The following is a 27439-nucleotide window of genomic DNA, read 5'->3' as shown; positions in this document are numbered from 1 at the left end:
ATTATTATTATTATCAGTTGTATATGTAATGTATATAATGATAATGATGATTGTATATAATGATCATCATTATCATTTGAAAGGTATATGATGATGATGATGATGGAATTATGACGATTCACGATTTTCAATTCAAAAACACACGAACATGAACAATGGGAATTAGTTCCATACATTGACTTTATTTTATTTTTTTATTTTTTTTTTCATAAACTAGTCATTTGATTGTTTCTCAAATATATACGATTTTCATCATTTCAGAATGTGGCTAATAACATAATTAATAAGTTGAACATCCCGACAATAGCACATTATTCTTCCTCCCCCCATCACATTTTTTCATTTTTGTTGTTGTTGTTGTTGTTTGGAATTGCAATCACAATTTGAATTTGGACACCTGGTTCACACATTACTGCATCCAAATTGTTCTATTGTTCATTGTCATACAATTGAATTTCATTTAAAAAAATTTTTTTTTTTCATTCCCGTGGTTCGGTCATCTTCCCATACCTATATTGGTGGGCCTAGAACTGAAACCAACAAACAAATCAAAAAAAAGTTTAACTTGTCTACACTGCCATTTTCTTCTAGGGTCTTTGACTGTTAGTCAATTTTTTGACACGTTTGTCTTGGCTTTCTTTCTTGTTCTTGTGTGTGTGAAGAAATTTTTCTTTTTGGTAATTAATTAATTTTTTTCTTGCGGTCAAAAAAAAAATGTCCGTCACACTCATTCAATTTGTCGAACTAATAAATGTTGTTGGAACAACCCTTGTTTTGTTGTATTACAAGGTGTGATAGAGTTGACTTTGGTTTTCGTCTTTGGTCTGCATGACGAAGCCATTTCACTGTATGTATGTATGTATGTATTTGGACACGCTTGTCAATTGTGAACTCAATTCTCCATATTTAACTAATAAATGAAAGAAAAAACGATTAATATCCCCAGCCACGTCTTTGGTTTGATTTTCAATTAATAACAAAAATTCGAAAAAAATTTATTTATTTCGACATTTTGAAGCTCGTGAGAGCAAAAAAAAAAGGCAAATTGAAAAAAATGCCGACAATCGGCTGGACATCTTTGATTTTGGTGCCCAAAAAAAATTGGATAGAAAAATTCACCATTATCATCAAAAAATTGTTACATTCAATTACAGATAATTATGCCTATAATAAAAAAAAATAATGACAGTAAACATAACTCTTTATATATTATAATAGCCACGACTATCAACATTTTGAATGAATGTATGAGCACGTATCACATACGAAACGGATTCCTTTTTTTTCACATGTTTTGTTGTTGTTCTACGTGTTTTCACAAACATTTGTCCCATGAATTCTAACACATTGAATATACCATAAATAATGATGCCCTGACCATTAACAGATCAAATCATTTTAAGTTTCCTTGATGCAAAACAAGAAGGCGTCACAAATTATACTTATTCAACTTTAAATACACATTGAATTGAATACATACATTCAATCCCGCCGCTAAAATGTTGACGACGAATGACAAATTATGTCGCCTTTTCTCTTTTTTTTTCTCTATTCAATACACTGAATGTATGCAACAACTGGTTGGTAGGAGGATTTTTTTTTTAATTACACAATCTTCATTCATTCATTTGAATTATATTTTCCTGCCTGCCTGCCTGCCTGTATTTTTTTTTTTATTCTAAGACTGTTTCTCTTTTTTTCAATTTGATGTAAATCTAAATTTGTCGCTAAGATTTTTTCGAATGAATGACAACTGTCTGAATAAAATGTATTTTTGTTTGTTTGTATGTGTATTGAATTCACAATGATAATGATGATGGTGGTGGTGGTGGTGACGACGAATAACATATTGACAAAACAATAAGATTCAAACTCCTGATATAAAATATATCGATGGTTTTTTTTGTTTTGTTTTTCTTCTTGGACTAAATCTGGCCAATTTCTAAGTCAGTGATATGACATGTTCTGACATACACACACACACACACAGAAGGAAATTCATCACGACTTGTCATTGTTGGAAACAATGTACCCGGAGCTTGTCTATCGGTTATGTTTGTTTGTTTGTTTGTTTGTTCTTATTTGTTTGTGATGTAAAATTTTCTTCTTTTTTTTATTGTTTCTTATCATCAAATCTTAAATATATATCGATATCATTTTGATAGAATTAGTAGGCAGTAATTCAAAAAAAAAAAATATCATTCGTTTGTCATAACAATCGGGGCCATTTCAATCAATTGAATGAATGAAATGGATAATTTGAATTTTTATTAATTTGTTTGACGGGATTATGTTTTCGGGAAAAAGAGAGAATGGTCTCGTTTTTTTGAAAATGTAAATTCAAATTTAATTCACTAGTTTTTTGTTGTTGTTGTTGTTGTTTTTGATTCGGTCATATCGACATGTTTGTTTTCACATCGGAAATTAGGTCCGACTAGTTTCGTTCAAAGATTTTGGATTAAATCCTACATTTCGATTTATTTTTGCCAAATAGTTAAGGGAATGGTAGTAGTGGTGTTGACAATTTGGTTATCATAGCAATTGAAATTGTTCCCTTGGCCATTTAGCATTATGAAATGTTTGTCCGCGCCTATGTGTATGTGTGTGTGTGTGTAGACAATCTTTTGTTTGGTGATTAATCTAATTCACAATATTCAAAATACAATCGACAATTATATCAATATATCGTATATGTGAAACGGATTCCCTTTTTTTCACATGTTGAAAAGATTAAATCAATATTTGATCAATGCTATTTGTGAAATGACCGTTGACCATTTCCATCATCATCATCATCATCATTCAAATAAATGGCTTAGATCTGTTCAGTTTTTTTATAGTTTAGATTTGTTGACATAAGCTAGGATTTCCAAAATAATTTTTCATTTCAATCTGTTTTTTTTTGTTATTGTTGTTTAATGGCATAAATTTTCTACTGATCATATCATACTGATCAGATGGTCAGATCCAAGTTTTTGTTTTCGTATGCATACCATCCAAATACCACGAGTTTTTTTTTTGCACGGTTTACAAATCTTGTTATCAAACCGATTTTCATTTATTGATACACGCGTTTGTAATGTCTCCCAAAACAAAAAAAAAAAAAAAATAGTTTCTCACTGAGTCATTGATATAACAGATGATCTGGTTATGACACGGTGGTATACCGAAAAAAAACGAGGATGATGATGATGATGAAACTAATCGAATAGAATGTTGCCATTATCAGATAATTAAATTAGATTCTAAAGTCAAGTCATTGTTATTATTGTTGTTGTTGTTGTTTTTTTTCGTTGTTGGCAATCGATCCAAATGGCATTTTTGACCCAGTTTAAGTTGTTGTGGTCCTGTTATTTTTAGCAATAGATAGATTCAGAGGTGTGTGTGCGTGTGTGTGTGTGTGTGTGGTGGATCTTTGCTACATCCATTTTCAAATAATAAAAAAAAACAGAACTTGGCAACAATAATCGTAATAATATTAATGTTGCCAGAAATCAAAAAAAAAAAAAAAACGTGGCAATTAATTGGCTTTGTGCAGCAAAAAAAATGTGCAAAAAACACGTGCTCTCTGATTTCTATTTTTTTTTATTCCCATTCATTTGACTACCCTGTTCATTCACCGACCAAACATCACCACAATATATACTTGAACATCATAAATCTATCTATCGAATTCAAAGTTTAGGTGTGATTCTATAGCCTGATCATCATCATCATCATCATCATTTGGCTGAAATATTCATGTATTTTTCTTGTGTTTGAAATGAAAATTCAATTCAATCAGACATCTGGCCGTGGGTGATGGCCGATTTTCCAGTAGAATTATTCCCACCTATTTCTGAATGAATATATTGTAAAGTTTCACTTGCCAGATTTGTTGTTGATATTGTTTCGACCGATTAAACACTTTACGAGATAATAATTTGCGATGACGAAATCGATAAACTATGATGCCAATCGGCCTTAATAATCAACAATACTCTGAATATCTCATTATGGATCAAACCATATTGTTGTTAGCTCTCTCTCCCCATCTAAATGTGCATGTTCAAGTGCATCCAATTTGCGAGTCATTTTTCACGTGACAATTTTCTATTCAACCATATTCGTTTTTATTTTTAGTTCGTTACATATTGTTGTTGTATAAAATTTTTTTAAATTGAATTCATTCATCACCAATTTGCGTATGTTTTCTACTCGACCATTATAGCAGGGTCATGCCATTCATGAAATTTTCATTTGCGATTCCGATGCCACATTCTTTCTCTTATATTCTCATCATCCAATCCAACTTGATACAATTCATCCATAATTGTTGAGATATCCTGGGTCTTTTTTTTTCCCGGCTAGGACCTAAACACAAGGGACTAAGTTTTGCAATCAATTAAAGGGCCACTAGACGATCTAATAGAAGAATTGTTTCGCATACCTATCCTCTTAGTAATGATGCAAATATGTGGCAACACTATTGCTGCATTTCACTGTTCACAATGAACACTCATCACCAAAATTGTTCCAATTTTGTTTTTTTTATGAAGAGCTCATCAAGAGATTGGCCCTTGTGATTCGATGAGTATGTATGTGTGTGGATACGTGGATATTGAATATATTAATCCATAGAGCCATTTATTCATTTACACAGCTGCTCATTACTATCATCGACGAAAGCATAATCATCCATTATGGCCATTATGATGATGAGATATATCATCACCACACACAAAAAACACATACTATAGATACTGGTCCCATCTTGGCAAGGTTATAATTATCTACCCGTAACATTATCCATATAGTAATTGCCTATAGCTCAATCACTATAGGCTTCCTATAAAACGGATTTAATCGCCTCTGCACCATTCTGATATATCATACATTGGAATGGTTGATCCGAATTCTAATCCCACGCGTATGGATCGGATTGATTCCTCTTTTTTTTTAAATTTCGTGTTTTATGTCATTTCGGCCGACACCTCCACAACAACGATGTATGTGTCGGTGTGTGTGTGTGGCCCGAAGTTTGAATACAATAAATTGCATTTATGGATTGTCAATAATGGCACTATAATTTAAAGTTGTCTTTGTCGAAAGATGACACCTTCGAGCACATAAACATTGTGCTTTGGTATCCAGTTACATCATTCTAACACACATTATTGATAGTCATTCTAACTAATTAATCAATCGACATTGCTATATAATTACCGTCGCAATAGTAATCGTGTTGGCGTGATTCAAAGACATTTAACTATTATTTCAACAATTAATATTTCTATGGATGTGTTATTCGAATACAATTCCTATGAACACGAGTTTATCACGATATCCGAATATCGTGCCAATAATATATACTATTTTGTTGGTCCATGATTCCGGTTTGCGTGCATACAATAAACCAATGTTTTTGTTTTTTGTTTTTTGTTTTTGTTTGCATTCATTCTCCATCATCATTCTCCATCATCATCGGTATCACCGAATGCTACTGTGTTCATTAGTTGGACCATACATTTGGGTTTCTATCTATCTTTTTCATTGAATATTCAAACAAAATATGTTCAAAACGAACAAACAAACCGTTCTTAGGAATTGCCCAGAAAAAAAATTTAGATAAATTTGTCTCAATGGGCCATAAATTACATATTTGTCACTAATGTGTCCAAACATCGTACACCTTGACATTTAATTCTTCTTTCATAATGGATAAGTTCACCTCCGTTTTGTAGTTCTTTCAATAAAGACCGTTTTGGTTTTTTTTGTCATTTGACCTAGGTCAAGAAACAAATATTTGCCGATGCGATTATATAGACTATGTACACACACACACACACACACAAATACAGACTGCTGTATGACACATTTACTTTCCCAACGCTTTGATCGTTTATTTCTCTTAGTATTTAGCCGGATCAACTATGCCATAGTCACTTTATCATTGAAACTTTGCTTGTCATCAATAAAGTTTACCAATTAAATTCGATGCCAGTTTGTCATTTGAACAAAATAATGATGTTTGAGCTTCAAACAGGATATATTCAATTTTGGTAAATTGAAAAAAATAAAATTTGAAAAATTGATCAGCCAATCAACGATATCATTGACTTTTGGTGAATTGCATTTGAATGTTTCTGTGATTGGTGACAATTATGCCACCACACAAAAACATACAGATTCGGTTCTACCTTATATTTTTATTACTTTATGGCTATAGATAGATTGATAATGTTGATTTCTGTTGTTGACATGAATGACATTCGACATGACACTTTTGATTTCTATTTCTATTCATGAAAAATCATTTTTTATATGGAATTGCCATTTGGATTTATTAATTCTACGTGATTCGCCATACATATACGTCATATTTAAAATGAATGATCACAAACCCATGTACAAGTTTGATCATCGATTTAATCACATTGACATGATACACCGATGCAATTGAAAATGTTTTTCTGTCTTTGTCCATTTGGATTAATGTGTCCATGTTTTTGTCTATACACTAATTTGATTTGTCATTTAGTTAGCTGTATAGAAATGTTGATTATCAACAACAAATCACACCAATGGACATTCATACTTCTATTGAGCTTATTTATTATCAAATGGTAACTAATACTAATCATCCAACAGAGTAAGATTTCTTGTTCATCATCATTTTGTACTAATTATAATGGGATTCGAACAAACAAGGCATAAATAAAAAAAAATTTTTAGTTGCTCATTTCAATTCAAGTTATTATATCCCCTTAGATGTTGATGACAAGTTGAAGGCATAAAACATTTGAGAATCCTATGTGTGTGTATGTATATCCGTGTTCAATCTAATAACCAAACATTCTTGTCCATTGACTACTCATCTTCACTCCCAGGCTGTCAGATTCCTTTTATATCTATTTTTTTGTGTGTTTATGTGATTCATGGATTTTTGGCTCCTAACAAACTTTTTTGTTTGCCTTTGATTTTTTGCTTGATGCTTATTTTTGATTGCTCCTTACAAATGAAATAGACATTGTTAGGGTTTAATGTAAGTGAGAGAATCTTATGATGATGATGATGATGATTATGTTGAAAACACGCAAAAACAATTTGGAACAGGTGATATTGTGCTGAGTAAATTATTTCAAGAAAAAAAGGAGTCTATCACACACACACACACACATCATCAATGTCAGTATTTATTTGACCCTATAGGCTTAGTGAATTTTTTTTCTGGTTGTTGACTTTTTGTTGATTGTTAATGATTGTTGTTTATTCACTTTGTATGCCAACTGACATATACACATACACCGACGCGCGATTAATGTAGCCATCAAGTTTGCCATCAAAAAATGAAATCATAAACGGAAAAAAAATCTCATGCTATGAAGATATATGAATGGTCATGAAAAAAAAGTTTGACATTTCAAACATCATATACACACAAACAGTGTTATGATAGGCACATGTCATACACACACACACACACACACACACATGAAAACATACTCTTTTCCGCCCAAAGTTGGCCCGATTTTCATCAGTCAAAGTTTTGAATGATTAAAAATTTTTTTTTTGAATAACAAGAAAAAATTCACTTTAGATCATAATCGGTTAGTTTCCTATATCTCTCTCATTCATTGGCTAATATGATTTCAAATCTCTGGAATTTGAATAGAATTTTGTTTTCCATTTTAGCATATAATGCAAGGATTCCTATATCTCTGTTGTTATTGTTGTCCTTCTGTCTATTTTGAATAGTTATTGAATTTGTACCGTAGAATTGAATTCCCGTCGAGTGAATCCATAACTACAAAGAGAACTCTATTTTTTCTCTTTTGAATGAGGAGAAAACTTAATTTAAATTCCTTGTGTGTATGATGATCATCATTTTCAACAATACACATAGAAGATGCCTGACAGAGAATATTTTGTAAAAGTATTTGTGTCCATTGTGTCTTTGTGTGTGTGTGTGTGGTTCGGTTTTTCAGATCTTTCGTAGATTCTTGGCATTGTTGGTTGTCATTGCCATCCATTTCTCATAGGCTTTTTCTTTTTCTTCTTCTTTTTCACTTATGTCTGTGATTATGCATTTAAATTTTCATTTAATTTACCCCAAACAAAGTTAGATTCCATTGAATTGGAAATAAGTTACGATTCCATATGTTGGATGTTTGTAACAATGTCTGTATCCGTTATATGAAAAAAGGAAACAAATTCATTTTATATGAAAGATGTGTGTGTGTGTGTGTGTGTGTGTGTGTGAAGTAATTTCAAACCGATATTTTTGCTTCTGCATAAGTGACCATATCCAATTTGTCCTGTTTGTTCAAATTGTATTACAATTGTCTGGTTTTTCTTTTTCTTTTTTTTCCATTAACAATAGTCTTTTTTTTCTCTCTCTCTCTCTCACCTGGCCACATTGTATGTATGATGTTTTTGATTCGTCATGGCCATGGCCATTGTGTATTTTGTGTGACTGTGTTTTAATTAAAAAATCTTTATTCAATTTAAACCTGTCCACTGTTTTGAATGATTATCTGAACAAAACGATGAACGATTCTCTATCTCTCATTCTCTCTCTATCTCACACACAGTGGTTTGGTCAGAGTTAATTTGTTTCAAATGAGATTATTTGCCTTCATTTTCTCTCTCTCTCTCTCTTTTTCATACTGGTATTTGTTGATGATCAACATTGATTGATGTTATTTTTTTTACCTTATTATCTCAATTCAATTCTTCATCGATTCACAATCAATCGAATCGACCACATTCATTGTTGGCCAATGTCATATTTATCATTTGACATTACAATCTCATACATGTGTGCACACATGAATTCTCATACATTTTTTGTTCCACCATGAAAAATGTATTGTCGGCATAATTACTCAATCACACTTGAGGCAATCACCATCTTTTTTTCTTTCTTTCTGTTTATGTATATGTGTTTATGATGGGATGCATTCGTTCGATGATTGGATGATGCCCAAGACTGATGGCTATGGTGTTTACTCTCTATTCAAACAAAATCTTGCTTTGAGGGGGCCAATGATGTTAGCTAATAATGGCTGGCAATTGTCCTTCACATCAAGCAGATTGAATCGACCACAAAAAAACCAGCAAACGATAGATAGATAATAAAGGTAAATGTAGCTGCAAGCACCGATCACCGATCAATCATCATTTAGCCTGATTGCTATTTAGACACTTGCTCCCATTTATATACTTTCCGTGCACCTCCATACATATGGCCGAATGTACATTGTCGATTTGATGATAATGAACCATGTGGTCCATTCGACCAGGTCATTCGCCATAGCTCGACTTTGATCAGGTCGACTAGGTCAATTCATTTGTTATGTCATTAATGGTATCAATTGTAATAAATAATTCTCACATCTCATTATATTCATTCCATTCCAAACGAGCTATTCATTCGTTATTCTTAGTCTATTCGACAATTATGACGGATGTTCCATTCATCATTCATGGAAGAGAGAGAGAGAGAAAGAGAAAAAAAAAGAAAATTCATATTGGTATATGTCATATTCATATATTCCAATACCGGAACCATTCACTGTTAATGGCATTGAATGTCCGCTTGTTGCATCCAAGCGTACAAATGATAATTAGAGAATTGCAAATGAGTAAATGGTATAGCATTTTTAGTGTTTTTTTTCTGTTTGTTTGTTTGCATTGTTCGCTTTGATTATGAAGCATAGAGTAATTATTATAATGGGCGCATCGTTGACTTTTTAATGAATAATACATTGGCTTTTTTTAATTTTGTTTTGTTTGTTTGATTTGTACATAGATGAACATGACGATGGCAATAGGATACGAATACCATCATCATTATGTAATGGACAATCATATCCACTTGGAATGGAATCGGGTGAGATTCGTGATCATCAAATAGCAGCATCCTCGTCATATAATCTTCAATCGGTTGGACCACAGAACGCCAGGTAATTCATTCATTCATGGTGAATTTATTTGACTCTCAATATTTGTTTGTTTTTATACCAATGACTTAATTGGCCATTGGTCTTTTTTTCGGGTCCGATTTGTTTCAATCTAAATAATTAACTTTATATCTACCTTGTTGTTTTATAAAGATGACTACTGTTTTCATCATTATTATGATATTGTTGTCTCAACACAATACAATCGGTTATGTATGGTTTGTTTTGTTTAGCCATGTCATACATAATTTTACTATTCCTGATCTGATATAATGATCAAAATCATTGTAGCATTGATTCTTCCGTGATGATGATGATGATGATAATATAGTCTATTATAATGAGAAATTGTTATCTAATAATTACTATGGAATCGATCTAGCTACATTAGACCAAAGCAAAAACCACATACGGTAGTCAACACACGCACAAATTGCTGACCATCATTAGCTACCGCTATCGTCATCTTCATCATCATCGTTGATTTTGACTTTAAAACAACAGGAAAGTGAAAATTTGTTTAATAACAAGCTTGGTAACAACAATGTTTGTTTGTAATTAATTGCCGGCTGGCACATACACACACACAGACACACACACAATGGTCGACGATCAAACCAAACTAACCGACCAAACTACTGTCATCAATACGATTGACCTTATGATAATGGGAATATAAACAAAAAAAAGGTCGCAACAAATGGCCATGAGAACGAAATTCATTGTCTAATGAATCTAAATTTTGTTGGTTTACCTAATGTATACCATTTATGGATTTGATTGCATCTAGAAATTTTTTTTTTGCTAGTCTATGGCCAACGGGCATGAATTTTTTTCTCTCATTCAGTCTTTGAAACTTTGATTTCCAGATGCCACATTTTCTCATTGCTTATATTTTTTTTCTGGTAATCGATTCGGATCATTCCTGATAACAAACAGATATTTAATTTGTATTTTTCTGTTTCTGTTTCTGAATCTGATTTAATTTTGTTTTTTTTATTTTCCTGCTTTTCAGCAAAGAAAAAAATGTTAGGCATCACTTTTTTTCTGGTACCATATGGGTGTAAACCACAAGAGTGTTGAGTTTGTTTTTTTTGTTTTCATTTTTATTTTTATGTCATTTGCAACCAATTTAATCTATTTAAGTGCACCTGAATACTCATGATGATGGAAAATTTAGAAGTTTTCAGTTTTACTTTTTTTTTGTTTACATCATTCCAATTTCTGTGTTTTTGCATGTGTCTGTTCGATCGTTGATATGAGCAATGACAACAAAAAAAAAACAAGGCAACCTCTTGCTATTATCCGATACGTAGACGACTATTGCTACCGGTGATGTTTGGATCCTATTTTCACGCACTTCTATAATTCGAACCAATCTAATTTGCATGAATATCGATTTGATAGGTATTATATGCTGCATTTTTCATTTTTCTTTTGTTCGTTTCCATATGTCATAGTATGTATATTATTTTGGTTCTGGACGAATTGTTTCGTGTCTGATAGTAATGTATCTTGTTTTCTTTGATGACAATAAAAATATTTATTTATTTATTTTTTTTTCACGAGCCACGTGTCTTGAATGGTTGGTAATCTTATAAAAGTTTACCTAAGGAATATACATTTTCGTATATGATTCCAATGTCAATGTGCTGATTTACGACTACCATTGTCTCTATGTATGTTGGTTATAATCGAATATTGTCTACAAGCAACCATTATTTTAATGAAATTTTCCATTTTCGGATCCAGGTTTAATTTTTTACTGTTGTTGGAACATAGACAAAAAAAGAGGCCGATTTCTACTAGATTAAATGGCAGTTTTACGATGAGATTCAAGCCATATGGTCGCCATATATATTCTCATTATAGTTATGAAAAAAGAAAATTACTGGCTAGAATCAGCAATTCTATTCGCGAATTACAGATTCTGAATCCTATTGAAAATGAAGGTGGTAGATATCGACCCAGAATTCTTTTTTCCGTATTGCAATTAATTAATAAACATTTCACAGCGAATATATAGTATGAGCAAAAAATTTCAATTGTCTAAGATTTTCCAAGTGTCACTATGAATCTCTCTCATATATTTTTATGAATAATGATAATCTGTGAGTGGCCAATTTGTTGTGATGAGTTTGTATGTGTACGTAAAATTTTTTTTTGTTATTATAATAATAATGAGCTTGATACTTATGGAAGAAGTTTACTAATGAGAAACTCTTTTTCTAAATTGGACTCAAAAAAAAAATTCCATGCCAATCATAGAATTGTTCTAGAATTATACAATATTTTGTTGTTTATATCATTATTACGACGACTAACTAAATGTTTTGTCTACTTTTTTTTCTATAGATTGAATCGTGAAATATCTGGTGGTGCTTGGTGTCCATCCAAACAATTGAGCGCATCATATTCAGGCCAAGAATGGATCCAAGTTGATTTAGAAGAACTTTATACAATTACAGCTATCGCTACACAAGGTCGATTCGGCAACGGTATGGGCGTCGAATTTGCTGAAGAATATTGGATCGAGTACTCTCGTGATAATGGTACCACTTGGAATAAGTGGACTGATATGAATGGAGATTATGTAAGTTTCAACTTATATGACATGACATTTGATCTTATTTCAATTCTGCTAAGCACTGATTCATTTATGGGCACATTGCATGTCATCATCATGATCAAATGACTGAATGCTTATTATTATGAACTATAATAAGTCTGATTGAATCATTTCAATTCGAACAAAAACAAAACAAAAAATTCACCCATTGCCTAATTGTATTGGACACGTAGTAAAAAATCAATTAGAACGCGCGGATTGATGATATTCCGTGCACTGTGAATAACGAACTTGGTTTTACATGTCTGTTTTATTTCTCAATTCATTTTCGATTAGATTTAATGCCCGGCCTCAATCTGCTATCGAGAAAAAAAATGACGAAATTGATTCCCGTTTTTTTTTCTCAACATACAGACCAGATGGATTCATCTGAATCGCTGTTATTTTATGACTGTCTCCAATTTTGTATCATTACTCACACACGCAACTATTGCATCAAAAAAATGGGCTGTAAAGCTTTTTTTTACAGCTGTAAATATTCTCATCAGGATGAATTCTTGGTGTGTCTTTTTTTTTATTTTTCATCTATTTCTATGCGTTTGTTGCTCTGTGTGTGTGTGTGTATGTGTCGGTGTAAGCATATTAACCTAATCCCAATATAATCCCAACTTGTAATTAGACAAAAAGACAACAGAATTCGACAGCAAATAACTGAAACAATTAGACATGTCATATATTGTATTGTACAGGATGCTCAATTTCTAGTTCACTTTGGCCTGTCAATTGGTAACAACAATTGTATTTCTTAATTAAACCTGTCGTCGTCCGTGTGTTTGTGTGTGTGTGTGTGTGTGTGTGCATCGATTCTTTATTGAAACAAAATTCTACAATAATTCATATGACAGAACAGAAGCTTCTTAGTTGGATCAGTTTTTTTCCAGCTGAAAATTTATTTTCGATTCAAAAAAAAATTCAACAAAGGATTCGGTAATTAATGATGTTTTTTTTGAGCCTAAATTTTAATGCCTTTCTCGTCGCCAATTTTCTGTTGTTGTTGTTGTTGTTTGTGATGCATATTATATTCCAATTTCAACCATACACTTACACGCACGAATTTTCATCGCCAATTATAAAGTAAGCATAACAGTAGCATATAATAGTTGAAAAGAAAAACTTTAAAAGGACATTAAGCAAACACAATAAGGACCTACATATGGATGGATGGGTTGTTTTTGACTCTCGACATATTTGGCGCCTTTTGAAAACACCACACACACACACACACGCACAAGAATCAAACACAGCAGCCATAGACTAGAATAATAAGAATCTATAATTTTTTTTCTTTTCAAAATTTTCATTCTTTTTTTTTCTTTTCATTCTATAGTTGAAAACATTATTCTCACGAAACTTAATTCAGTTTAGTTTAGTTTAGTTTATTCAATTCAATTCTTGCATGTTCAATGTTCGTGTTTGTGTGTGTCTGTATGATGTTTTAAATGGGCGAAAAAATGTTTCTTCGCCTGGCCGAAACAATTCTCCTATGTACAATGTGTGTGTGTATTTTGTTCAGTGGTTATTCAGTGTTTATTATTATTATTATTATGATCAAATGGTTAGAATATACAAGACATGTCAAAAATTAGTAACCACAAAACAGCAAAAGCAATTATTTATTTATTTCTTTCATCGTTTTTTTTTTCGGGTTCTTGAATTCACTTTGGTGTAAATTACAATGGAATTCAACATTTTTTTCCCCGTTGCATTTCATCGACCATATAATACATTATTACTATTATTTGGTTGACTATACCATAATGTTTGTTGTTGTTGTTGTTGATGGTGATGTGGTTTGTAGTTGATTTTAATAATTCATCTTTAATCTATGGAATTCATTTTCTCTTGCACACAGACACTCGAACTGAATATGGCTCTCACCTAACCTATATGCTAGTTTGCTATAATTTTTCCCATTACTTTGCTGATGTTGCGATTCATTATATGTTGTTGTTGTTGTTGTTTGTATTTCGTACGATCATTTTGTTCTGATTCATCATTCATTCATTTTGATGATCAATGCATTCGGCAAATTTTTTTTTCTCGTCGGTTTGTGGGTTTTCTTCTTTCTCTTTCTTTACAAATGAAATATCCACAATTTTTTTTTTGATTCTGTAAACTAAATATTGACATTGGCTTCATGTCATTGATGTGTTTGTGTTTATATGGCACATCCTTTGTCCAATATGGATTCTGGTATATCATAGTATTGGGTGTTAAAATTTGATGTCTGTCTATCTTTATTTTTTGATATTTGCATAATCAAACAATGAAGTTTCCGTATGTTTCGATGTGAATCATGTTTGCATTAACCACTATAATACTAACTGATTTCTTTTTTTTCTCTTTTTAGAAATTGATTGGAAATCATGACACCTATACGCCTCATAAGAATATTATTCCACATCCATTGGTAGCCATCAGCCTTATTCGTATCGTACCATTTGCAAGTTATCAACGAACAACTTGTCTTCGTTTCGAGCTATATGGATGTAGACATGACAATAATGTACCTATTAGTTATTCGATTCCGGATGGATATAAAGACAGTTCTTTTGGTGATTTACGTGATTTAACATACGATGGCCGTATGGATTTTTATGGCTATCTACACGGAGGCCTTGGACAATTGATTGATGGTATCAAAGGTGATGATAATTATAAAGTCAACTATGGCTATGAATGGATTGGTTGGAAATCGGAAAATGCGGATCTATCCATGGTGTTTGAATTCAATTCGATTGTCAATTTTACTTCAGCTACATTCTATTGTCATAATCTTTTCACAAAACAGATTCAGGTACGTTAGATAGGTGGGTCATATCGTGTGATATCCATATCTAATTATTCTTTTTTCTTTTTTAAGGTGTTTGCCGGTGCCAAAGTATGGTTCAGCTATGATGGTCAAATTTGGTCAAAAAGGCCGATTGAATTTGAATATATGCCCGATTTGGTACTGGAAAATCCACGCGATGTTGACGTACACCTTCATTTCAAAGCTGCACGTTTCGTTAAATTTGATTTTCAATTCGGAAGCAAATGGATACTGATGTCAGAAGTGGCTTTCAATACGAATCCAATCGATGAGAATACAACATTATCGTATGAACAATTAGATTGGTCATACGATGATAATTTAATACCATTCAGTACAGCTATCAACAATGATCGAACATTATTTCCTCAAACTACCTTCTTGATCGTATTTGGCGTATTGTTTGCTGTCATCTGTTCAGTGGTCATAGTATTACTTCGATTACATTTGAGACGCAAGGAGAAAGCCGGTCATATTGTTGTCTGCATGAAGGTATGTCTATGTCTGTAGTGTACATCGTTAGTGGGTCTCTTAGCTAGCTGGCAATCCAAATCAATATTCTATAAACCCGTCAAGTTCCAAGGGGTATTCATACATATTACTACTACTGTCAATACAATTCACACATAATAATCTAGTTGTCGAAACAAGGTCTATACCTGGATCGAATAACTTCCGACACCATTAACTGTTTAACTGTCTGTTCTCACCTGGAAAATGTAATCAGAAAAATTGCCCAAACAAAAAAAAATTCTAATAATCGTAATGGACCAAACATCATGTGCCATATGGCCAAAAAAGGCTTGTTTTGGCAATCATTTTGTTTTATTCATGTGTGTGTGTGTGTGTGTGTGTGTGTGTGTGTGCTAACGCCAAACTAGTCAATAGCTAGGCCTGGTAATTATGATTAATCATTGTTTTTTTTGGATGCAATCCATAATGGCAGCTCTCTCTTTTTTTCGCATAATCATCGTACAATTCAAACATTAGGAAAAAACAAGGCCTGGTGTTGTCCAATCCAAAAAGAGATTGACCCATCTCTTCCGATGGATAGGATGGCAATCGATTTAATTTAATTAGAGCAAAGCAAGACCAATCAAGTAGACTATTTTTATGCTTTTCGGTCATCAAATAGCAAGAAAAAAAAGAAACCAGAGCTTCATGTTTACTATTAGACTATGAGCATTTGTTTTTATGTTTTCTCATTCTAAAAAACATGTATCGTCTATGGATATCTTTTTTCGTTATTGTGACCATATCATTCAAGTTTATTGTCATTGTTAAATTCAATTATAATTCTATGCTTATGATTGACGCCAAGTCGAGTTTGGCCGGCTTGATCATTGGCCAAAGGATTGAGCGTCAATTGGTCGATTGTAAATTATACGCTTAGTTGCATTCTATATTTGTGTTGACATGGAAAGAAAACCGATTGCTTGTCAGCAAATAATCATAAATTCAATGTTGAGCTTAAATCAATGATCAATAATTCACAATTATAATTCAGCCGACCAATGATTAAATTCTTGTTGTCAGCGATCATTACATGGGTCAACACTTTCTCCTTGCTATCTCCTAAAATGTAGTCATAGCCTCTTAATTCTAAATTGTGAAATCCAATATAAGATCAAAACTACAGACATTGACACACACACACCCACCCACCCATTAATGATGTATTATTTGTTATAACCCCTTTTCCAATGTTATGTTATCTAATTATCTGTTACAATTGTTTGATCATTGTTTTATGAATAAAATGATATGGTTTTTCATCAATTGACCATTTAATATTCTTGATTTTGATCAACTATTGTGTTCCAGACATGGCGAAATTGTTCTTTGTGCTAGGTTTTTTTTTGTTTCTCTTTCAATTTTGGGTCTTTGGGATTTTGGTATTCATGCTAGCTTTTACAAAAACTAACCTTATTGATTGATTGATTGGTTTATTTTTCCTTTTGCTCTAATCGGCTTCTCTTTTTTGTTTTGTTTTTTCCCTAACAAATCCTTTATTGCTGTCTGTTCTGATCTGAATATATATATCTGCTCTTCGCTTTTTCTCATCATTTGATATGAATGAAATGTCTATCTGTTTGACAAAGGATTTGGCCACAACACCTCTATATTGTGAGCCAAAAGATTTCAGCTCAACATCAAGTACGATTTCGAATACGATAGCCGATCCTGAATATGCTGTACCGGATGTTGCCATTTCAAATCATCATCATCTACAACAGCAACAACATCAAAACTATCATCATATAATGTCAGCTTTATCCAATGGCTCTATTCTACCACATCAACATAACGTTGGTAATAAAAACACATCAAATGTCGGACATTTGGGTAATAATCTCAACATGTTCGGTGCAGGATTCACTCGTATCCTGATGGGAGGTCATCATCAACCAGCCAAAGATGTGAACAATGGAAAATCGACGCCAACATCATCAGCCCCTTCTACAAACATCACTGCTAACGTAGTTTATTCATCGCAACCTAAATTACAAACGAATGATAATGGCAGTTGCTACAATCTTGCCAAACAGATTCCGGCCAGTAATGTACACGCTAATCATCAACATGCAATCAATTCAAAAACTTTAACCAGCAATGGTGGCCTAATTCAACGACAATTCTATGTTTCGGCCGATTTGATACCAAAATCTCCAAAGTTAGCTACCAAATCTACCTTAATACAGCCGACTTCAACAATCGATCAGTCGGTTAATGGTCGAATGACATGCAACACTATCTACAAGTAAGTGTTTTCTCTGAAAAGATTTAATTCATTTAAAAAAATTTCATTTAATTTTTAATCTTTATAGTAAAAGAAAATTGACTACAGTGAACGATGATCTTATGACAAGTAGTAGCAATACATTGAAACTAAAGTATAGTTCAAATGGTATGATAAATAGTAATGAATTCATCGAGGAAAGTATGAAATGCATACCTGAAATCGGTGAAAAACAAATCGATATCATACAAAAACAGTTGGGCTGTTCACAATATGGCCAAATCATGTTGGCTAGATTGCATAATGAATCTCATCAGCTATTGATGAATAGTAGTAGAAATGGCTACGCTAATGACTTGTCACCGGAAACGGATGCTATGAATCGTGAAACAGGAAAGAACAACGACGATAAGGATAACGGTAATGAAACGCTAGTTCTACTAAAGACACTTGAAAACGATAAACTAAGTGATTTTCTACATGAAATGAAATCAAAATGGTTTATATCGGCAAAAAGTGAACGGATTGCCAAATTGATCGGATTTTTATCATCGCCTTCGTCTCATTTAACCGCAATGATTGTCGAATGTGGTGAATATGATCTTGCTCATTTTCTTCGTAATTGTGATAAAAAATCTATTGGGTATGTATTATTTAAAAAAAGAGAAAAACAATCTGGTTTAGAAAACATTGTTGTTCAATTCCTAATGACAAACAACAAATGATGATGATGATGATGACAACCAAACAACTTCATTGCAACAATGCAACCAGATAGCTAAATTAATCAATTATTTTTTAGGTCAGTTCCGATTCTGATAGACTTGAATCGAACCGATTTGGAGGCAGTCATGAAACCATTATCATTTTTGGTGTTGATAATGATTGTGATGATGAGCATGTTGGCGCCAGCAAACCAACAAATCTTGTCCCTTAATGTTTAGGATTTTCTTCCGCCGTCTCGGATCGATTTCACTATTCTGATGTGCTATCAACAACATTAGAGCAAAATAAAAATAAAAATAAAAAAGTTCAGTTGTAGCTAGCTGTAGGAATCAGAATTTAATAGAATAGTAGCTTTTCTTTTGTAGCTAATAAATAGGCAATTGTTTGTTCCCTTGACAGTTGATCGTTGATGTTGTTTTTGTTGTCAAATGATTTTCCTTAAAATTTATTGCAGAATTTCGCGCTATTTGTTGTTCAGATGTTTGTGTGTGTGTGTGTGTGTGTGTGTGATGAGTAATGACGTTTGTGTTGCGGTTCTTGAGAATGGGAAACAACTTTTGCGTTATGATGATGATGATGATTGCCCATCAGCCCGTCATTTGTCAATTTCTTACGCTACAATAAATGCATTGAATATAGCTCGGATTATGATGATGATGATGACAATCGAATGAATCCGAATGCTTGTCATCAATCTACTGTTGTTGTTGTTGTTGTTGTTGTCCATTCATATCGTGTATTGAATATGAATTCATTTTTTTCTCTTGTTTTGTTTTGTCTAGAATACAATCATTGTTACATATTGGAAGTGAAGTGGCAGCCGGTATGAAATATCTAGAATCATTGGGCTATGTACATCGGGATCTATCTGCAAAAAATTGTCTCATCTATGGCTATAGTCTACGAGTAAAGATTACGGATTTTGCCGCTTTGCTTAACTCGAATTCACATGAATATTGTAATGGAGTGGCACTTCGATGGATTGCACCCGAGGCATTAATCAATGGTGCTTTTACAACTAAAAGTGATGTATATAGTTTTGGCGTTACATTCTGGGAGATCTTGACCTATGCATTGATAAGACCACACCATGAAATGGATGATGATGCATTCTTACAGAAATTGTTCACAGCCTATGAAAGCTATGTTAGTGATCTCAATAACGTAAGTTTTATATTCTCAATCCATAAGTTTAATGTTGTGCTTGAATGAATGTCCTAATAAAACTTGATCTTTCATTTTGATTGCCATAATACAGGATTGCTCAAGCAGTTCAGTATATTATCAGGCCACTTATGCCAGTGGCAACATGATTCATAATACCGTGAATGAATCATTGGATGGAACGAATATGGATCAGCAATCAGGTGCAAATCAAGGAAAACGAAGCGGTACGACTAGAATATCATATCGATTGGCTTTACCAAGACCTACAACATGCCCTTCAGAAATCTATGATCTCATGTTGGAATGTTGGCAACTCAACGAACAGATAAGGCCATCATTCAGAGATATTACACAATTTCTCATTGCTCGAAACAATCATATCAATGGCATAGGACCGAAACAACCACAACAACAACAGCAATCAGTACAGCATCACATCATCAACAACAACAACAACAACCAGCCACATCGGCTTAATCCAGTTATCTTAAGTTCTGGACTAAAAACAAGTCAATTTTTGTTTGCCATTACACTGTGATTGCCATTCCCTTTCTATTAATAATAATTGATCATGCCAAAGATGCTCAAGAAGCAATTAGTCATTTGCCTAAATGCTGACCTATCAGCTCTATGTATAAAGGATTTAATATTAAATTCTGTTTTTTTCTTTTAATTACTTTATGTAAATATTCGATATTTTCAAATAAGTGTTTGATGCTCATCAAAATTTCTTCATTCATTCAATTGTCAATGTTCGAATCTCATCTTTTTTTTGTACAGAATATAATTCTGATCATCCAGATCTACAAAATAAATAATATGATGTAAATATGATGTTTGTAAAAAAAATTTATTTATTCAATTACAATAAAAAAAAGTTCACCAAGTCATTTCATTTCTAATCATTCATAAAATGTTTATGATCAACGGAAATGGTGTTCACATTTGAATCCGTTTCTATTGAACTATAATATATTAGAATTCCATATTCGAAATAACCGTAACCGTGAAGATTATTTACATTTCTAAACTGTTTGCCTATCCTGCAGGCTATTTGCCAAATTGGTTCCAAAAGCCAGATAAACTGACAATCAAATTAAAATGATGTATATATTTGCCCATTAAAGTGGTGGCCACACCATTCGAATCGGATAGAAAAAAAAATTTTGAGTTTTTTTTTCATGATTGAAATGCACTCAATTCTAAAGTGTTTGAATTGCATGCATGCAATGGGCCAATACGATAGACATAATATTGTCGAATATAGTTCATTCTGACTTATCAAGTCTCATTATGATTATGATGGAGACGACGACCGTCAATTTGATCTGGATCACACAATGATGAAGACCATCGAATTTCAAGTGCAAACCATAACCATTTTGGTCACGTGTCATGAAGCATCATATCAAACTATACACGATAATGGGCTTCTGTGTTATGACGGTGGTGGTCTGTAAACAAGAATCAACCAATTCACTTGAATTTAGACAGCAAACTATCTTGGTCAATGACATGAGAAACAAAAATTTAGCTTACCTGTATGGTTAATAATGCAATTTTACCTAATAATCATAGTCGATTTGATTGATCCATGAATGTTTTAACAACATAAAGTTTTCATTTTTGATAAATGTGGACATTAATCCATTTAGACATTGCACGCTTATTCTATGATTGAACACAATCTGAATCCATCATAGAATCAGGAGAGCAGAACACTTTTGGTATCTCTTGTGTGTCTTGTATGACTCACTCATTGTCCAGCATATGTATGTAAAACCATCAGATATCTGTCACTTTTTTTTGGAATCTGTGACAACGACAACGAAAGAATGGTATGCATCAATTATCGAATAAGAATGTATCGGTTCATTCGTATATGACCAATGATCATTCAGATGGTCTGCATGGTAACCATATTAATTATGGTTTTTATTTTATATGCCTTTATCATTCTCCTTCGAGACCCAAATAGAATGGATATTTTCGAGAAACGAAAAAAAAATCTTTATATCATAATGAAACAACCATAGCATCATATATGCAATGTTGAAATTGAAAACAAAATCCATCCATCTATTCATTTTTTGTTGTTGAGAATAGAAAATTGGAAACAAATTCGTCCAAAACTATTCGATATTGTTATGTTCGCATAACTCATATTTTTTATATTATTTGCATCATACACATTCACAAACAGATAGAGACCGACTACTGCTCAAATGGAACCGAACATAAGGCTAAGCTTATGGTTATTATTAGAGGCAAATCTTTGCATTGTTTGTTGTCGATGATGATGATGATGATGACGATGACTACCAGACGGCTTAGAATGCCTCTAGAGAAAATGGCATGAAAAAATGGAACGAGAATTGTAAAGAACGCCAACACCATCCGATCAATGAAGCGATGAGAACGACTGGAAATGACAGCCCCTTCAACAAAACAAAACAAAAAAAAACGGTAAGTTGCTTGTGAACTGAGGATTTTGGAATTGAAAAATTCAAAATTTTAATCTTTCCTCTCGTGTGTATATTTACTTACAAACGGATAGCATTGTTTAGCGATTCTATTTTTTTCCATTCATATTGGAATATGTTCCCCATATGTGTCTTTATGTATTGACAAACCAAAACCAAATCGTTTATGACGAAGAATTTATTTTTCAGCCGACCATTCAATCCATGACCGAGATACTACATGACAATCTTGTCAACAAAAGTTTTTTTCCATTTCAATTCTCCAATGTACCGTTTATGGAATGGTTTTAGAAACTTCGATTTCTTCCTCGCAAACCGATCATCATTAGATATATAGTTTGATATCGATAAGGTCCATTTACACTCGAAATATTCGACATTTAAATTATCATCATCTATGATGACGTAGTATATTTTTATTTATGATTTACCATCAAAATGATCATTGAAATAAAAAAAAAACATACCAGAAATGAATATGTCGCGATAGCTACGCCATCTCGTATTAAGAATACAAAAAAATCCTTGAAAACTTTGCATTAAACAATAGATGGCAGCAGTGTCTTATCCGTCATAGTATGCATGAAACAGTCGTAATGATGCATGTGATGCTGCATTCGAACATCATCATCATCAAAATTGATGATGTTATGTATGTGTTTTGGCCAAACGAATAAGAAACTGGATCGATTCTCATGGGATTGCATGCCAAATGTATAACTGTGATGACTGGATTGGATCCATTCGTAACATCAGCAGCAGCAGCACGTTGGCAGATTGTAAACATTGGCCCGGCCATTATGGAACGATGATTGGATGTAAATCGTTTTCCATGGATAAGTGATTCTTTTTTCCTTTTTTTTATATGTCTGGGCGTACTGTTCAAATATCAATTTGATTTTTTGTTAACATTTGATTTCGATTTTACTATACATATACATAGAGCCCCATTCTATTTGCCTAATGGTATTCATTGATAGTTTTTTTCCGTGATTTATGTCCATGTGTTTGGTACGCTTACTATTGCATATTTGTGTTTGTGTGCGTGTGTGTTGTTGACTGACAGTCGAACCATTGATCTCATTGGATAAATTGCAATAGAATAAAAAAGATTTGATGTGACTAGAACGAAAGAGTTGATATGTCTTGTGGCTAATATAGCCGTGCTTTATCACTCCATCTTGAACATTGCCGATTCAGACAATTCAAATTTAGATTGATGTTTTATATATTGGCCATGTTTGGAGATTAATTCCATATAATACACATACACATCATCAGGAATTTAATTTTCTTATTTAGCTTACCTTTTGCTTCTGGTGGTGGTTGCCTGTTATATGTCATTGCATTCTTGCTTGTTTGTTTTTTTTTTGTTGACAGCCATAAATTATCTGAATGGCCAGATAAAGTGATGCTTTTCCAACTACCCGACTTGCTTGTCTGTTACTTGACATAGCAAAAATGATTATAATGAATATTTTTTTTCTCTTTTTGCTATCCTTGTCGCCAAGTTTATATCGGAACATCGACCCAATCCAAAGCTGAATGAGCAACAATTTAATAATGAAGCAAACAATTTCTTATCGGCTACTTTGTTTCTTTACCGACTTGTATATATATACTAAGATTTGGTTTTGTTTTTATTTGATTGTCGTCGTCATCGTCATCGTCATCGTTGTCGCAACTTGACAAAGAAAAGAACAAATCGTAAACAATGTCTTGTATTGCTGTCATTACACCTAGAATAAGAGTGTCAATCGGAAATGTTTGTTTCCCTATTACATACACATGCTCATACTGGTATGTGATTTGTAGTTTTTGTCATTCATTGGATTTGACATAATAATATCCCAATATATTTCGATCAATGAAATTATCGATATCGAACCAAATGACAAAAGATGCCGCGATTTTAGTGTCCATTGCAATGTAACAAAAATATAATATACGATACATTCGAATGGCTAGAATTAGAATCGGGAGACATCGGGTCGGGCTTATGTGATGCACAAACACGTGACATTATTTCGGTTGGATTTTGTGATAGGAAATTGAATTTGGTCTTTATTATCCTGTCGAATGAATAGTTTTTCTGGGATTGCTAGCCTAGCAAAAACTAATTTCGACTATAACCTTGCCGAGATGTCAAGTGTACCCACTGTTGTCTGATGACGGCTGACCCATTCGATATTGATGTAGGTATTGTCGAATAACCAATGATGGTACAGCAAATAATAATCCGAGCCACACGATGATGATGTGCTTGTGTTTCCTATTTCTTCGATGTAGTCATACACACGTAAGCTTTGTTGGCAAGATTAACGACAATGACTGTGATGATGATGATGATGATGAGTGCAAGATCCGGAATTATGACCCGAAAAACAGAATTCTATGAATTCTGTTTTGTTGTGTCCCATAGCATTAAAGAGGCTTATGGTTAATGACTTGCTACAATAAGTTTTTTTTCAACGAATAAATAGTGACTGATAATTCTCTATTCTAAGAAAGGCTCGAGCCTATGATGGCTGTGTAAATGGCTTGCTAAAATGGACAATTTTACTTGTATACACATATGTGCCATTTTGTTTTATGATCAATCACAATTGAAAATATCATTGATCATTGAATCGTTGATTGTGCTGAATAAAAATTGAAATCAGTTATTATTGTTTATTATATACATACATACATACATATTGTTTCTGTTGTTGTAACAATCACACCTTATTTGCATGATGATAACAGTATATAATAATTAATTAAAATGACTCCGCTACATGTGGTCATTATGTGTATACAACAATAGTATATATATAATAGTGAATATAAATCGGTTCAAAATTGATTACTATGAATAATGATTACATTGCATGTTTGTCCGTGATTGATCAACAACAACAACAAAAAACAACAAGAATAATCATTTCTAAAATAACATAATACACACACACTCAGTCTATAATGATCTCGATAATTATTATATGGTGACAATTTATGGTCATGCTTATTCAGAATCCAATCATGTCATTTAAATATATATATATATGGTTCTATAGTTACATTTTTTTTCGAAAGAATTGATTGACTAAGAGTTCATGCATGCATGAATGTTCTTATGTAAACTTTATTCACAAGTTTTCAATATATTTTGGAATCACAACTCCCCAATGAAATGTACAAATGTGCATGAATTCCACATATATTGTGTTTCGGTTTATTTACAGGAAAAATAGAAATAGAAGAAGAAAAAAAAAGAAATTAAAAGTTGAACCGAATCAAAAATCAAGGAAATGATGATGACATTCAAAGAATCGCTATTCAAAGAATAGTTCAGAGCAAAAATCATATCGTTACGATTTTTTTCATTTTTTTTTCTTTTCGTTATCGATATATTCACATTTATTCAATTCATCATAACAGACTTGGTTGCTGGTTGGCTGGTTGGCTGGCTGATTTCCCTTTTGGGCTCCATCATTGAATGAATGCATTCTATAATATTTTGTATTGAAATGGGTTTCGTTTTTTTCCTCTCCCTTGGATCCAATAAGCGAATGGTTATTATGATTTTCATCTCTTCATTTTCATTTATAAAATTGTACTTTTTATTCACAAGGTTTTTTTTTCGTTTGATTCTTTCTTCGATAGCAGCAGCCAAAATTTAACTCATAGCTCTTGTGTTTTTTTTTCATTTTTGATTAAATCATGATGACTATAGATGATGATGATGATGATGATGATGATGATAGCATGTGTATGATACAGGAAACAATGTCGATGGCATAGAATTTCGTTTTTCATTTTTTTTTCATATAAAAAAGGGAAATTTAATTGCCAATATGGTGGCAGCTACCAAAATATACGGTTGTATGCTTATATAAGATGCAATCGATGAATGAGATTAAAATTAAAAAAAGAATATTTTCACTATCCACCTAACTACCTACCTAGCTAACGTATAGAATTTTGAAAGAATCTTTTGAATCTATAAAAAAATAGGATTCTGTCTGTCTTTATGGCTTGCCTTTTTTTGCCCATTATATCGTAGATTTTCCTCATCATCATCGACAATTGTATTGAGGTATTCACTCACTGAGTGTGTCTGTGTGAAAGAATCTACGAATTTACTTTGCAATTCTTTGCTTGTGTGTGTGGGCGCTTTTGGCTTTTGTTATTTTTTTATTATTGTTGTTGTTGTTGACGACAATGGATCGACATATTATAGCGGTTTAGTGTATAAAAAAAAATAATTCAAACAAGCGCCATATTTACAAGAGATTTTCGAGTAGTATTATGGTGGAGAAAAAAAAAGATTGCATACATTTGATGCATTTTCAAAAAATTTGAGCATATTTTTAATAGGAATTGACATGGTTGAATTGATTCGGTTGGTTGGATGCCACACACACACACCGACTGAACTAACTTGAAAATTTGAAATGAATGCCCCCCCAACTAAAGTGAGATAAGAATCAGTAGTGACATATTTTCTATGCTTGCCTGATCACAAGCTATGCATATCATTGTTTTGTAGCATCAACTATGATTCTATATGATCAACACTCAAAAACCATAATGTCTATGTGTCCGATAATGGCATGATGTACATGACAAAAAAAAATATGGGAGGGGGAGACATTAGCAATTATCAATGTCGTTACAATTATTATTATGTTTTAGATGAAGTGGCCGTTTGCCTTTGGTAAATGTTGAATTGTTACATTATTATATTTTATGATGATGATGATGATGATCATTTATATTTTGTTCCATTCCATAAAGAATGTGAATGACACGAAAATTTTCGAAGCGCACGTGTTTTGTTATTAGAATTTACTACTCACGATTGACTAACACCCGAATTTGATTATTATGTTTTCACTTTTTTTCCATAGTTTTGAATCGGTGTGAGAACATGTAACTAGTCAACAAAAAAAA

At 32.6% G+C, this 27439-nt stretch overlaps 1 protein-coding gene across 4 annotated transcripts in view; it reads left to right on the top strand.

Annotated features, from left to right (window-relative positions):
- LOC124492172 (discoidin domain-containing receptor tyrosine kinase B) overlaps positions 1-20905 on the top strand; it is a 29017-nt gene extending 8112 nt beyond the window's left edge. The window contains exons 1-9 of one of the 4 annotated variants that reach the window (XM_047054986.2): positions 11828-11896; positions 11960-12090; positions 12300-12537; positions 14924-15370; positions 15437-15877; positions 17488-18146; positions 18214-18768; positions 19634-20015; positions 20110-20905. In XM_047054986.2, the coding sequence (XP_046910942.2) occupies positions 12077-12090; positions 12300-12537; positions 14924-15370; positions 15437-15877; positions 17488-18146; positions 18214-18768; positions 19634-20015; positions 20110-20556 (3183 nt within the window). In that variant the 5' untranslated portion in view covers positions 11828-11896; positions 11960-12076 and the 3' untranslated portion in view covers positions 20557-20905. Of the gene's footprint in view, positions 1-9793; positions 9948-11413; positions 11530-11827; positions 11897-11959; positions 12091-12299; positions 12538-14923; positions 15371-15436; positions 15878-17487; positions 18147-18213; positions 18769-19633; positions 20016-20109 lie in introns of those variants that run through there. The other 3 variants (XM_047054985.2, XM_047054988.2, XM_075731695.1) reach the window with 3 other exon arrangements.
- The last annotated feature ends 6534 nt before the right edge of the window (positions 20906-27439 follow it).

The sequence above is a fragment of the Dermatophagoides farinae genome, chromosome 1, assembly GCF_024713945.1.
Source record: "Dermatophagoides farinae isolate YC_2012a chromosome 1, ASM2471394v1, whole genome shotgun sequence".
Taxonomy (NCBI): Eukaryota; Metazoa; Arthropoda; class Arachnida; order Sarcoptiformes; family Pyroglyphidae; genus Dermatophagoides; species Dermatophagoides farinae.
The sequence above is the reverse complement of the archived record's forward strand: the minus strand, read 5'-3'. Positions and strand labels throughout refer to the sequence as shown.